Source organism: Epinephelus moara, chromosome 23 (assembly GCF_006386435.1).
Source record: "Epinephelus moara isolate mb chromosome 23, YSFRI_EMoa_1.0, whole genome shotgun sequence".
NCBI lineage: Eukaryota > Metazoa > Chordata > Actinopteri > Perciformes > Serranidae > Epinephelus > Epinephelus moara.
Window position 1 is genome coordinate 2867128 of NC_065528.1, and position 13677 is coordinate 2880804.

Here is a 13677-nt window from a genome sequence, read left to right on the forward strand (position 1 = left end):
CTATAAGCTTTATCAAAGAGGAAAGTCTTAAGTCTAGTCTTAAATGTGGAGACGGTGTCTGCCTCCCGGACCATAACAGGAAGATGATTCCACAGGAGAGGAGCCTGATAGCTGAAGGCTCTGAGTTGAATGGATGTGTCTGTGTTTGATTGACAGCAGTTCGAGGGGCCTGTCTTTGATTGATTGATGGATGTGTCTCTGTTGGATTGACAGTAACTGGATGGACACATCTTTGTTAAATTGATCACAGTTGGATGGAGGTCTTTCAGTCTGATTGACAGCAGATGGAGGGACGTGTCTGACTGTGACTGACAGAAGTTGGATGGATGTTACTTTGTTTAATTTTAATTTTGATTGACAGCAGTTGAATGGAAATGTCCTTTTTTGATTAACTGCACTTGAAGGATGCGGTGGCAGTTTCTATTGAACAATACACATCAACTCAAAAACTTGTCTTTCTGTAAGTTTAATTCAGCATCTGCAGATGGACACACAACAAACAGTCAAGAATGAGCTCAGTCAAAAAAGAGCTTGCCCTAAACACAGGAGATGTCAGATACTATACTCACTGACAACTTCTGAGGTCAGGTAGGAGAGTGAGATACCCATTATCTTTAACTAGCGTTGTCAGAGGGGGTGACAGAGCAGTTTGGTCCATCTTATCTAGTCATGTTCTTGGACTTCAAGAAAGTACTTGCAGCTTGTTACATACTGATAAAGAGTAAACATCATGTAAGGCATTTCTGCTTGAGATATCCAGACAAGACATAAAATGCAAGGTTACCTGACATTCTTTCTGCTTTGTGGCACATAGTACAGAGGCCTAAACTATGTTGATTACCTTTCCATGATATTAATAATTTCCATTGTAAGAGGCAAGTCTGTGTTTTGACAGCAGCTAGATGGACATGTCTTTGTTTCAACTGACAGCAGCAGGAGGGGCATGCTGTTTAACAGCATTTGGAAGGACGTGTCTGAGCATGATTGAAAGCAGCTGTGTGTGGGTGTGACACTGTTTGTTTGACAACATTTGGATGAAAGTGTCTTTGTTTGATTGACAGCATTTGGATGGATGTCTCTGTGTTTGATGAACAGCAGCTAGAGGGGCGTGACAGTGTTTGTTTCACAACAGTTGGATGGGCAGGACTTTGTTTGATTGATAGCAGTTGGATGGACATGTAATTGATTAACAAAAGTTGAACATGCCGTGTGATTGACAGTGCTTGGATAGAGGAGTCTTTGTTTAATTGAGAGCAGTTGAATGGACATGTCTTTGTTAGCTTGACAACGGTTCGATAGACTTGTCTGAATTTGACTGACAGGAATTGAAGGGCTTGTCTGAGTTGAACTGACAGCAGTTGGACAGACTTGTCTGAGTTTGATTGACAGCAATTGATTGACATGTCTTTGTGTCATTGACAGCAGTTTGATGACTGAGTTCAGTTGACAACAGTGTGATGGCCATGTCTTTGTTTAATTGACAAAAGCTGGAGGGGCAATAACTGTTTGTTTGACAACAGTTGGATTGGTTTGACAGATAGAAAGTTTGACTGATAGTCAAATTCAAAAATTGAATGGACTTTTCTGAGCTGGATTGACAGCAACTGAATGGATATGTCTTTGTTTCATTCACAGCAGTCTGATGATTGTGTCTTTGTTGGGCTGACAGATTTTGACTGACAGTAATTGGATGGACATGTCTGAGTTCAGTTAATGGCAGTATGGTGGACGAGTCTTTGTATCATTGACTGCAGTTTGATGGATGTGTCTGTGTTTGGTTGACAGCAGTTGGATAGAATTGTTTGAGTTTGATTGCTGGTCTGGTCTTTATAATACCACTGCATACAACACATTGTAAGTCAAACACAGACACATTCATCCAGTGGCTGTTGAGATGAAAAGAAGCCTGTCTGATATTTTCCCAAGGATCTTTTGTCTTTGTTTGTGTTTGTTTGTGATTATCTGTTTGATATCATTTTAATCTCACGCTCAAATTACATCTTTACATTTTTTATTGCAAAAATGGGTGACTTGTTGTGATTCCAGATGTACATTTTTGACACCAGGAATTTTTACATTTAAGAAAACAACATTCTTTCAAGCATCATTTCAAGCATCATTTCACACAATGTGTCTGTTTATGATCTCCCAACAAGGTGGAGGTGGAAAAGATGATACAAATTATTTGGCTTACAAAAAACTTACAAAGTCCAAAGCAGTTTTAAAGACAATTCTAAATGACTTGGAACATGTAAATAACACATGAAGTGTTCCCTGGTAAAGCAGTTGTAAGTATATATTGTGAAAATAAATATGACTGATTTATTAAACTGTTGCAGTGTTGTTATAACATAATGTTGTTTGCTCTGTGTGCATGTCCTTGGTCTGTTTAGATGAGACCAACAAAGAGTCAGTGTTGGCTATCCAAAGCAGCATCTTTACAGTGTGTTTGGATGGAGCGATGCCCTCAGTATCTGATGACAAGTATCGTGACAGAGCTTTTCGTCAGATGCTGCATGGAGGAGGCAGCCAGTGGAACAGTGGAAACCGCTGGTTTGACAAGGGTCTTCAGGTGATTTAATACACCCCCCCAAATACGCTGAGGCTGAGACCAGGGATAACAGTGAAAATTCTATGTAATACATAATATGTATTACATAGAATTTTCCATATTGCTAATTTTCACAGCATGTTTATTACTTATACATTGTTTTGAATATATCCAATATTTTTCCCATACACCCTTTTCAGATGCGAGAATATCAGATCAGGTGAAATTAAAAAGATGTTTACCAAACAGCGAGGGCGCATAAAACCAGACAGGTTTTGTTGCAGGTTTTAAAGGTGATGTCTACTACAGCTGGTGATATCCTGAGTCATGGGGAATGTTTATCTCTATCCACTAACAGTGAAGTTTGGCAATGGCAAGGACCATAGTGTAAGGCAGAACTGGAAATTCTGTTTTTTGTTTAAACATGCAATTTGCTTGACAGTTCCACTCCACATAGTAGTACAGTTGCAGATTTGTTTTTATGTGTGACTTATTACTCTTACCAGTATGAATTGTTTAGCTTCATAACTACCTAGTCATCCTACGTTTCCCTGCTCAACAGAAGACACCATTTTCACATCCACTGATTAGAATAACTTTCAGCAACACAGTCACACATACAGGAACAAACAAACTCACAAGGAGTTGGGATGTAATAATAGTAACTAATAATGTTTTTATCTTTTTTTTTTTTTTTTCAGTTAATTATTGGAGAACACGGGACATATGGTGCAAACTTCTCATGTGCCGCTGCTGATGGTGTCGTCCACATGTCCGTGTCTGCCCATTTAGTAGCAGGCGTGTAAGTAGACCCTAAGTAAATGAGTTTCTGGAGTTTAGATTTTTTGTTTTAATGGTTGAAAGTTAAGTAATTAGGCAGAGTGTAGGCTACAGATAGACATTAAAATCACAACATCCTGCAGTGGTATGGAAAAGTGGAAGGATTCCTGTCTTTGTTCAATCACACATATTGCTATACTATATTGCTATAGTACAGAGCTACTGAAAGATGACCTGTAAAGTCTTGTTGTAAACAAAGTTTCTGTTCACATTCAGTGTTACTCACCAGAACATGTTGTGTGCATCCTTGAGGTCTAACATGTTAAATGCATTTCCTTCCATGTCAAGTTTTGACCACATTCCAAGAAAAAAAAAAGGACTTGTTATCCTTAATATTAACTACTGATGACAGAAGACAGATGAAGAATGACAAGAAGAAACACTACACTGCTGGTCAGGCAATAGCACAGGCTGTATTGCCTCTCTTCTCACTGTGGAACACAACAAGTCACAATTCAAAACACCAAACCAGCATAAGCCAAGGAAAGAGCCTCACTGTTTATCTGGAAAATGTCACTTCACCAGCACAAAGCTGAGATTTTTGCTGTGTGACTGCATGTAAGATCCAATTCAAACTGAATATACGGCCTTCTGTATATATTCCAATTAGTGCAATGAAAGAATAGTTGGATAAGGCAGGCATGGTCTATCATGATGGGGCTTTCTCCTGGTTTGTTGGTCCTTGACCAGATTTGACCTCTCTGAGCCCCACTTAATCTGCTTCCTCCTAATCACCCAATTAATTTAAAATTTTTTTTAAACTGATCTTAAAGCTATGGTCTGCGTTTAGAAAGACAATGAGAAAGATTTGAAAAAAGCACCCNTTCATGTTGTCTCAACTGTTGCCAGCTGGATGTGTGTTTTCTGAGAGAGTAGTGTAGCATGGGAGGGTCTGTTTTTGGGAAATACTATACACACACACACACACACACACCACTCCCTCTGTGCTCCATGATCCCTCCCCTCCAAGCTCGTGTCCCCCTCTCCTCGGAGCCTCCTAACGACACACACCCTCCCGCATAGCAACATACAGTTACATACAGCATACAGTTATCTATGTCACAACATCCACAATAAAAACTAAATATTACCTGTTCAACAAAAACTCTGCTGTATCAGCATCACTTTTCAGGCCCAGATCTTGCCGGAGCTTTCTCCATCGGTCAAAGGAACTGAGGAGAGAGAACATGGCGGCGCGTGAGAGTACAGTGGCTCTTGGCTTTCTCGCATATATAGTTTTGTCCGTGTTTTTCTGCTCAGAAGATTTTGTGTATCGTCGACAGGACATTATCCACCCCAGGGCTGCATTTGAGGTCTCCTGCTGTATTCCCTGCACACACACCACTGTGTATCCACTTTTGACTTGTACACCATCATCACGTTTGTTGACGACACACCTGTGGTGGACCTGATAACAGATACCAATGAAAAGGCCTACCTGAAAGAAGTAGAGGACCTGACCCACTGGTGTCAGGACAACAACCTACTCCTAAACATCAGCAAGACTAAGGAGCTGATAGTGGCCTTTTGGCAGAAGCAGGGAAGCTACACCTCCCTTAGTATCAAAGGGTACTTGGTGGAAAGGGGGGACAGCTTCAAGTATCTTGGTGTCCACATAAGCAAGGGCTTGACCTGGGCACTGCACACTGAGTCAGTGGTCAGAAAGGAAAGGCAGAGACTGTTTCACCTTAGATCTTTCTATTCCTTTGCCATCCAGAGTGTTCTGACAGGGAACATCACTGCCTGGCACAAAACCAGCACTGAACAGGACCACAAGGCACTGCAAAGAGTGGTTTAATCATCTAAACATACAGTAAGCACTGCTCTACCCTTCCAAAAGGATGTTTACACCAGGGGCTGCAACAATAAAGTTAGGAGAATCATTAAAGATCCCAGCCACCTGGACAACTGCCTTTTCTCACTGCTGAGATCAGGAAGAAGGAACCGGATACACCCGGCCAGCACTGGCTACAAGGATCCTAGACCCAGCCAAAGACGGCTCAATATTATAATCACTATTACAGTCCTTTTTTTATCCACAAATCGATGGATCAGACAGATTACATTTTACTAAATTGTATTTTATGTGATTTCATGTGATTGATTGATTGATTGATTGATTGATTGATTGATTGATTGATTTTCTCTTGTGTGTGGAAACAGAAAAAAGCCAGAGGTGCAGATGCGGTCCCCAATGGAGCCTTTACCTGTGCCCCAGAAATTACACTTCAACCTCACACCTGAGATCGAGAAGGACATTGAGGAGGCCAAGCAGCACATGGACATGTGAGAGCAGCTTTTAGTTGGGATAGTTACAGAGACACCCAGTGACCAGAACAATAAAAACCCAGAGGAACATGAAGTAATTTTGTATGACCTCTTTTCCAGCACCTAGTTTTTTTTATCATTTAGATGTGCATGCTTTTACTAACTTTTTGTGCAACATTCTCTACACCCGGAGGTGTATAGAACATAGGCCTACACTCTTCTATGTCAACAGGGGAAGCTTAATCCTAGGAGACCAGTGGGACAGGCGCAGGCAATCTCAAAAAAACATTAATGGCTCTAAGAGGCTATTAAATGCTTAACATTGTAAGGAACAGCAGTGTGGAAGAAAAAAAATGCTGCTAATCATGGTGTTACGTTCCAACTTGTCTAGGAAGTTCAGGAGTAACCGTAATAATTAAATAAACAATACATACCGGAGAGGGAAAAATGAAGCGCTGGTAGGATTTACGTAAGCCAAATATTTTATTAACTAAACAAAAATGTAAACACGAACACAAAACAATCCTCCAAAAACTGAGGATGATAAGAACTAACTATAAACTGAAAACAGTCCACTCAAAAGGAGGGACGACAATGCACAATCAATACAACTCAGAAAACACCGGATCTTAGACACTAAACGGAAAATCACTACACACTGGTATTACACTAACACACTGCGAGGAGGTACACTAAAACACGTGGTGGTGAGACGGTTCCCAGGAGCACTAGCAGTCCACTGACAGCCGGCGGCCTCGGTCCACTCTCCTTTATCCTCCACCTGATTGGCACCAGCTGCGAGGCACCATTCAGGGAACACACCTGCGACACGCACTTGTAACAAACAAACACAAAGACACCCACACACACACCACAAACTCTACGGCACGTAACAATGGCCATACAGTAGTTTCCTTTCCCAAAAAAAGAGGAAACAGGAAATCCAGTCTGATACGGACAGAACTAATGCTGCAGAAAGTGTGTATAGTGTCACATTTTCAGAATAAATTGTAAATTGTATATATATATATATTATACATAACTTATACTTATCAGTTGCCATAATGCTGTCAAATACTTGTGCAATTATCTGTTAGACTACCAAAACAAAGTCTCACTGTCAAAGCGTGTGTCCCTTCCCCACCACAGACTGGCCCAAAACATGGATCTGAGCTTTACGGAATTTGACCACTTTGGGAAAAACTTCATAAAGGCCCACAAGATCCGCCCCAATGTTTTCATACAGATGGCACTAAAGCTGGCCTACTACAGGTGAGGTGCTGAAAAGTCATGAGGTGATTGATTGTCTTTGTATGCAGACTTTTTACTCTTTACATTACAAACTAAGGGGGTCAAAAGACCTGCAATTGCATTAAAGAAATTAAAAACATACTCAGGCAATAACAAAGAGTATTTGATTTACCCAGTTTCAAAAGCTTCCATGTTGTGTTTAAAATGTTGGCATTAGTGATCTGGAAACAAAAAATGTCACAGACTACATTTTTTCATCAGCCAGAAACTGGAGCAATGGCTAAACAAAAGCTTTCAGCAAATAACACTGGATAGTTAATAAGAGTGTTTGCAGAGCTCCTGTAATTGTTTGAGTGGTCAACAAGTTTCAGGGCTGTGCATGTTGGCACAAAGAGTTTGTTGAAAAAAAGGTCTCTTCTCTCTTTTGTCAGGATGTACCAGCGGATCTGTCCATCACTGGAATATGTCTCCCTGCGTGCATTCAAACTAGGACGTATAAGTATGATGAATTCAAACTCGCCTGCCTCAGCTGCCTTTGTCAAAGCCTTTGATGACCCCAAAATACAGGTAAATTTACAGGGAAACTTGTTATGCAACTTTTATATAATGTAACTCAGTGTAATAATGAAAAATGTGTTGACATCAGAGATACTCCCTTAGGTTGCATTAGATCATACTATTGCTGAACAGCAATCAAGCTAATAAACACTAACCACCTAAATGTGATAAGTTGTAACATTCTTGTGTTCTTCCTGTTTTGCACAGAACCCAGAGAAGGCTGATTTATTGGAGAAAGCTATAAAGGAACATGCATGGTACACTGACATGGTGAGTACCATTCACAGCATCACATAATATCTTATTTTCAGGTTGCAATATTGTAACCCTGGTTCTATTAGAACAGATAGAGCACTCTACTGACTATGAGTATTCCCTCCTTCAATTACAAATATGCATTTGCCCAATGAAATTTGCCTAAATGTAGCTGACCAATTAGGACGTGCCTACCCGAATGCATGCAGACCACACGGAATGGAAGGGGGTACAACGATGCTGGCCATCATCCTACACCCTCTTAAGCAAGCGACATAAGCCCCGATACACTTTCAGTATGGTACCCTTAGAACCAAAAGTAACTCTTCAGACATGGTACCTAGACTCTGGATCCACTAAGCGTTTCCAGTGCAAATACTCTTAAATGCAGGTTGTTGTCACTCACTGTTCTGTCCAACACTTAATCGCATAATTCCTCATCACTGCTTACACAGATGGAAGTCTTCACCTCATTTATTGTCCGCAGAACAGGGTTGCACGCCAACATTTTTGGAGCAAAATGAGAGAGAATAGAGAGGTTTAGTGTTGCCGGAGCTTTTTCTCCAAGTGAGAATTAGAGTTATGCAGTTCACATAATCTGGTCCAAATTAATATATACTTTTAGACACTTGAAGATTCATTCATTACTAAAAGTGTATGTCATCCAAGAAAGACAGTAAAAACTAATGGAGCGTTCAAAGTTGTTACATTGAAATTGAAGGTGTGCCGATGGATTCATGTTGTCAACTCATGCATTGAGTAACATTGCCAGTAAATATTCCACCTTAAAAGTTGCTGGTAGTCGCCTCAGTGAATTGCTATTTTTTCTCAGACTACAGCTTCTGAGAGAGGAAGCAATAGATGTACAGTAGATGTAAAACTTGCCACGGTATGAACAGTAACCAAAAGCTTCACAATCAGTCCTAAGCAAGAGTGACCGTCCTCTGTTGACCAATCAACAGACTGCAGTGGTTCTAGCTCCGCCTTTTAGTACCGGATCTGTGTTCTAGGTACCTCAACAGAGGGGTGACCAAAAATGGAGACGGTTAGGAATGGTTATATTGGTACCATCCACAACTTTTCACGATGGAAACAGAAAGAAATGTGTACCAAAATGAGCTCCATAATGTGATTGATATGACAGTGTTGAGTCTACATCTGTTCTATAGAGGATGATGTCATCAAAATACAGTGTTGTTTTATATATTTGATCTCCAGAACTTATGCCTTTAATATTCACTTCAGATCTTTTCTCTGCTATTGGTTCAATAATTAGATTAGATAAAAATCCTGAAAATGGATATTTGTAAAAATGAAAAAAAAAAAAGGAAAAAAAGATGTAAAAATGAAAGTTTAAAAAGTTTTGTGTGTGTGCGTCTGTTTTTTAGGAAGATATTGGTTTATTTACAGTATTTACTCCTCAGCACTATTAACAGTACATGTCACTATGAGTGAAACAAATAATACATAGATACATGGACAACAATACATGGGGAATAACAGTTACCAAATATGTTTCTTGTTCATTTCAAATTGGGTTCAGCGGGATGTTCAGGGTGACATTTACGAAGTATAGTAAACAAGCCAAGTTATCCCTCTGATCTAATGTTTGCTTTCTATGCCAACAACTGATCTTAAATATGCAACAACATTTTTTGACGACACTAGCTAAAAAACAAAAGCCAGTGACTGCATAGTATTAAGTTGCTGTGAGCCGTAAATTGACCACTTCTAAGCAAATGGGAAAAGATAACATTATCTCAGAGCCTCACCAGGCAAAGCCTCTCTCAGACCTACCTCTAGGTCCACAGCTGTGTGGACCCGTCGCAGACATCTTCACTGAGTAGACGGGACAACTTAACATAGTGTAAAGATTTGACCTCGCTATTTCTGGGGACCAAAATGTCCCCTTGCCCACACATACACAAAAAGGAAGGGGTCGATTGAGGGATTTCAGACTGATGATTGGCATCTTTGACATTCAGGGGGCAGCCCTAGTTTCAGTGTCCTAGTTAGTTTCTCCTTGTGGAGCTCAAAGGTATCCTTTGAAGTTCTCCACCACTATTAGTGCTATGGAGCAATGTTGTACATGTGGGTAACCATGTTTTTCATTCTTGTGCACAAGGATGATGAGATTGTACACAGTGCAGTTTCCAAACTCTGATGAAAAAACAAACTTTTATGAACAGAGGAAATGCATTTAACATGTGTCATACCTCGAGGGCACACAAAGAGCTTATGTGAAGAAAAAAAACCCTGACCTAAAAACAAACTTTGTTTACAAGAAAACTTCCCAGGGTACCTTTAATATTACATGTGGTGATCGACTGTATAAACAAATTATATTGTTTCCTTTCTAACAGGCATTTAAAGGCCAGGACATTTACTGCCACCTCTACGGTCTACAGAAGCAGGCTTTAAAAGAGAAGATCCCCATGCCTGACATCTTCACAGACACCTCCTATGATAAATTCTTTGACTGCAAACTCGGTTCAAGTTATGTAAGTACTGAAACTGTGACATAAAAATGAAAATACCACAATTTTGCAACTAAAGATAGCCCATTACATTATACTTCGCAACGAACTGGTTAAATCCTCTAATATTTGTCTTAGTGTGCTCCAATATATGAATTCATCCAGCCCTTTTGCCCAAAATAGCAGGTGGAGTCACCCACATAGTCTTTGTGCCCAAGTCCTACCACTTATCTCATGGTGTTATGCTTGCTCAATTAAAATACGGTTCTTAAAATGAGAGATCACAGAGTAAGTTAAAGGAGAGGGGCTGTCTTATTAACTTTACTACCCTTACACAGTCCCTGTCCTCACTGGGAAGGCTTATTTCATTGTTTTGCACATTACAGTGATCTAAATTAAAACACCATGTCAGTAATTTGAGATTCGTCCCTTCTTGAGGTAGTTTCAAAAAGCTGTGTTTTTTGGGAAGAAAAAAATTGTTTTCCTTAGTGTGGATGAAAGACCGAAGATGTCGATGAAAGCAGTTGGATAGTCAGTTGATGTGTGCTGTAATTGGTAAAAGTATATAAAGTATGTGTAGGGTAAACAGTTTTTGTGTTACTTGGTTTATAAGCATTAACAAGAGTTCAAATGTTGGTTGTAGAATAAAAATCATTTCAGTTTTCAACTGAGGTTGAGGTTAAGCATTGAAGGCACTTTAAATACAATATGATTTTATTCATGTACTGTTTTTTGAACTTTTAGAATAAGTATACAAAAATGCAAATAAGAGACAAGTACACACAGACCCCTAGAGCCTATCCCAGCTGACATTGGGTGAGAGTTGGGGTACACCCTGGACAGGTGGCCAGACTGTCACAGGGCTAACACATAGAGACAGACAACCATTCACACTCACATTCTCACCTACAGACAATTTAGAGTTACCATTTAACCTAACCCCAACCTGCATGTCTTTGGACTGTGGGAGGAAGCCGGAGTACCCGTAAAAAACCCATGGCCCCTGACAACATGCAAACTCCGTACAGAAGGGCTCCCTCCTGGGTTTGAACCAGGAACCCTCTTGCTGTGAGGTGACAGTGCTAACCACTACAGCACCGTGCCGCCTACATATATAATATGTCGTGAAAATTGTTGTTGAAAATGCTTGATTAGTGACTTGACTATTGGAAGATTCCCTATATTTCACAAAACAAGTTCTCTGTGCTACAACATTAACCAACAACTTTTCACTTTTCATTTCTTTCTTTGTTCACCAGATTTCCAAAAAGTCTGGATGTTTGCCATGTTTTGGCCCTGAGGTACCTGAACAATACGATGTGCTGTACACTTTTACGGACAATCAAATTGAGTTTACGGTAGCCACTTTTAAATCTCCCAGCACCTGTGAAGAAAAAAATGCATCACAACTAGCCCGAGCTGTGGAGAATGCACTGTTGGACTTGAAGATTCTGCTGGAAAATACTTCAACAAGCTAATCCAGGTTCAAAGCACTAATAAGCAGCCTACCATCTACTTGGAGCAGCATCTTCCTGAAGTCTTGTCATAACCATGATGTTGCCTACGGATGGGTATTGTTAAGATTTTAATGGTACCACTGCTCTTACCAGTACTGCTTATCAATCCGGTACTCTTAATGTTTTTTTTTTTTTTTTTTTTTTTCATTTTTCATTTTTTTTATTTGTACGTTTGTTTGTTTTTTTAAGATATATTCTAAGAGAAAAACTCAAGACGAATTAAGAATGGAATTAACATTGCTTTATTTTCTTACATGTATTGTATATAAATCAGCGTTAATTTAGTTAGCAGAATCTATGACAAAGAATGTTCATCACTATCCTTGTTTTCCCTGAGTTAGACAAGACGTTGACAAGCTAAAAAACTATCTTTGATAATAAAGACTATAATAAAATGTATGTTTTGTTTTAATTGAAGAGATGGTTTGGGACTAAAATTTTAGTTTTGGACTATCAGACATTATGGGACATTCATTCATTAATTTCCGTAACCGCTTACTGGGCTGGAGCCTATCACATAGAGACAGACAGCCATTCACACTCACATTCACACCTATGGCCAATTTAGAGTCACCAATTAACCTATCCCCAACCTGCATGTCTTTGGATTGTGGGAGGAAGCCGGAATACCCGGAGAAAACCCACGCTTACACGGGGGAGAACATGCAAACTCTGCACAGAAGGGTTCCCTCTTGGGATCGAACCAGGTCCCCTCTTGCTGTGAGGCCATAGTGCTGAAACAGATAAAATAATTTATCTTAAAATGATTTATCTGTCTCATTTTACATTATTAGACAGATGGAACTAGGTGCTTCCAATTATTTTCTAATGCCTTATCAGCAGTATGAGTTCCATGATTTGACTCAAGTAATAGAGTTGTGTATTTTGTCCATCACTGGCTATAAGCGCACTATAAGTACACAAAAACAGTTCATTTCACAGAAATAACTTTTATAAGGTAAACGTGATGGCTGTTGTGATTGTGACTGTTGATGGGGACATAGGATAGGATGGAAGACAGATTAAAAAGATTAATTTATTGCTAATACAAGTTCTTAATTAATTTGCTATACTGACTTACTGACTTATTTAATCATGTCCCTGGACTGTTAAATGTCTCTCTTGGTAAGAGCCCTAAATAAAAATACTGTAATTTTGATGCAAGAGGAGGAAATAAATAAATAAATAAATAAAAATAAAATGTGCCAAAAGCAATCTGTGAAGAAGGACAGTATCTGGAGAGGAAAAATTGCAACCAACAATGTTAGAACCTACATGTCTAAAAGAAGAAGAAAAAAAAACAAACTCAAAATTCAGGATGGAGGTAACATGCAAATGAGATTAAACTAAAGTGCATGTCCAAAGCCTTTAGAATGCATAACATAAAGACTCCACCATGAGTGTTGTTGTCCATAATCCAAGAAGGTAAAGACAGAAAACTGCATCCTGTTCAGCTTCCCATTGCACATTGGCAACAGCACACTGATCCACCGATCTTTAAGACTGCATTGCTTTTCAGCACTGTGACAACCTTCCCAGCTGCACATTGGCTGCAGCAGTTCCTCCATGAATTATGGGTGTTGTAGTTTGAAGAAGAGAAGACAGCGCAAGTTGCAGCCACAAGGACAGGGAAAGCGCAGGCAGCCACGAGAAGGAGTGATTTGCACGTTGCAGTGCAGCCTCTTGTTCTAACTGTTCAAAACTGTTCTATAAACTGATACAGCTGTAACGAATGTACCAGGTGTCTTTTATTTTGTTAGCTTTTATTTTTTATTAAGTTTAAAGGACAAGTGCACTTACATTGATCACTTCCATGAAATATAACGAGAAATTGGAAAAGAGGAAAATAATTTAGAAAACTGTTAAAATTAAATTAGGGAACTGATCACAGATGTATTGTTTCTGTGTGTTTTTACATCTATTGTTGTGTTAATCTGCAGCTATGCTTTTAATGAAGCTG

General features: G+C 39.5%; 1 protein-coding gene across 1 annotated transcript in view; it reads left to right on the forward strand.

Annotated features, from left to right (window-relative positions):
- Window positions 1-13671, forward strand: part of LOC126384780 (carnitine O-acetyltransferase-like) — a 26454-nt gene extending 12783 nt beyond the window's left edge. Inside the window, exons 7-14 of the mRNA XM_050036070.1 lie at window positions 2394-2572; window positions 3253-3353; window positions 5555-5677; window positions 6809-6931; window positions 7342-7477; window positions 7676-7738; window positions 10087-10224; window positions 11460-13671. Of these exons, the coding sequence (XP_049892027.1) occupies window positions 2394-2572; window positions 3253-3353; window positions 5555-5677; window positions 6809-6931; window positions 7342-7477; window positions 7676-7738; window positions 10087-10224; window positions 11460-11678 (1082 nt within the window). The 3' untranslated portion in view covers window positions 11679-13671. The remainder of the gene's footprint in view (window positions 1-2393; window positions 2573-3252; window positions 3354-5554; window positions 5678-6808; window positions 6932-7341; window positions 7478-7675; window positions 7739-10086; window positions 10225-11459) is intronic.
- Window positions 13672-13677: the final 6 nt, after the last annotated feature.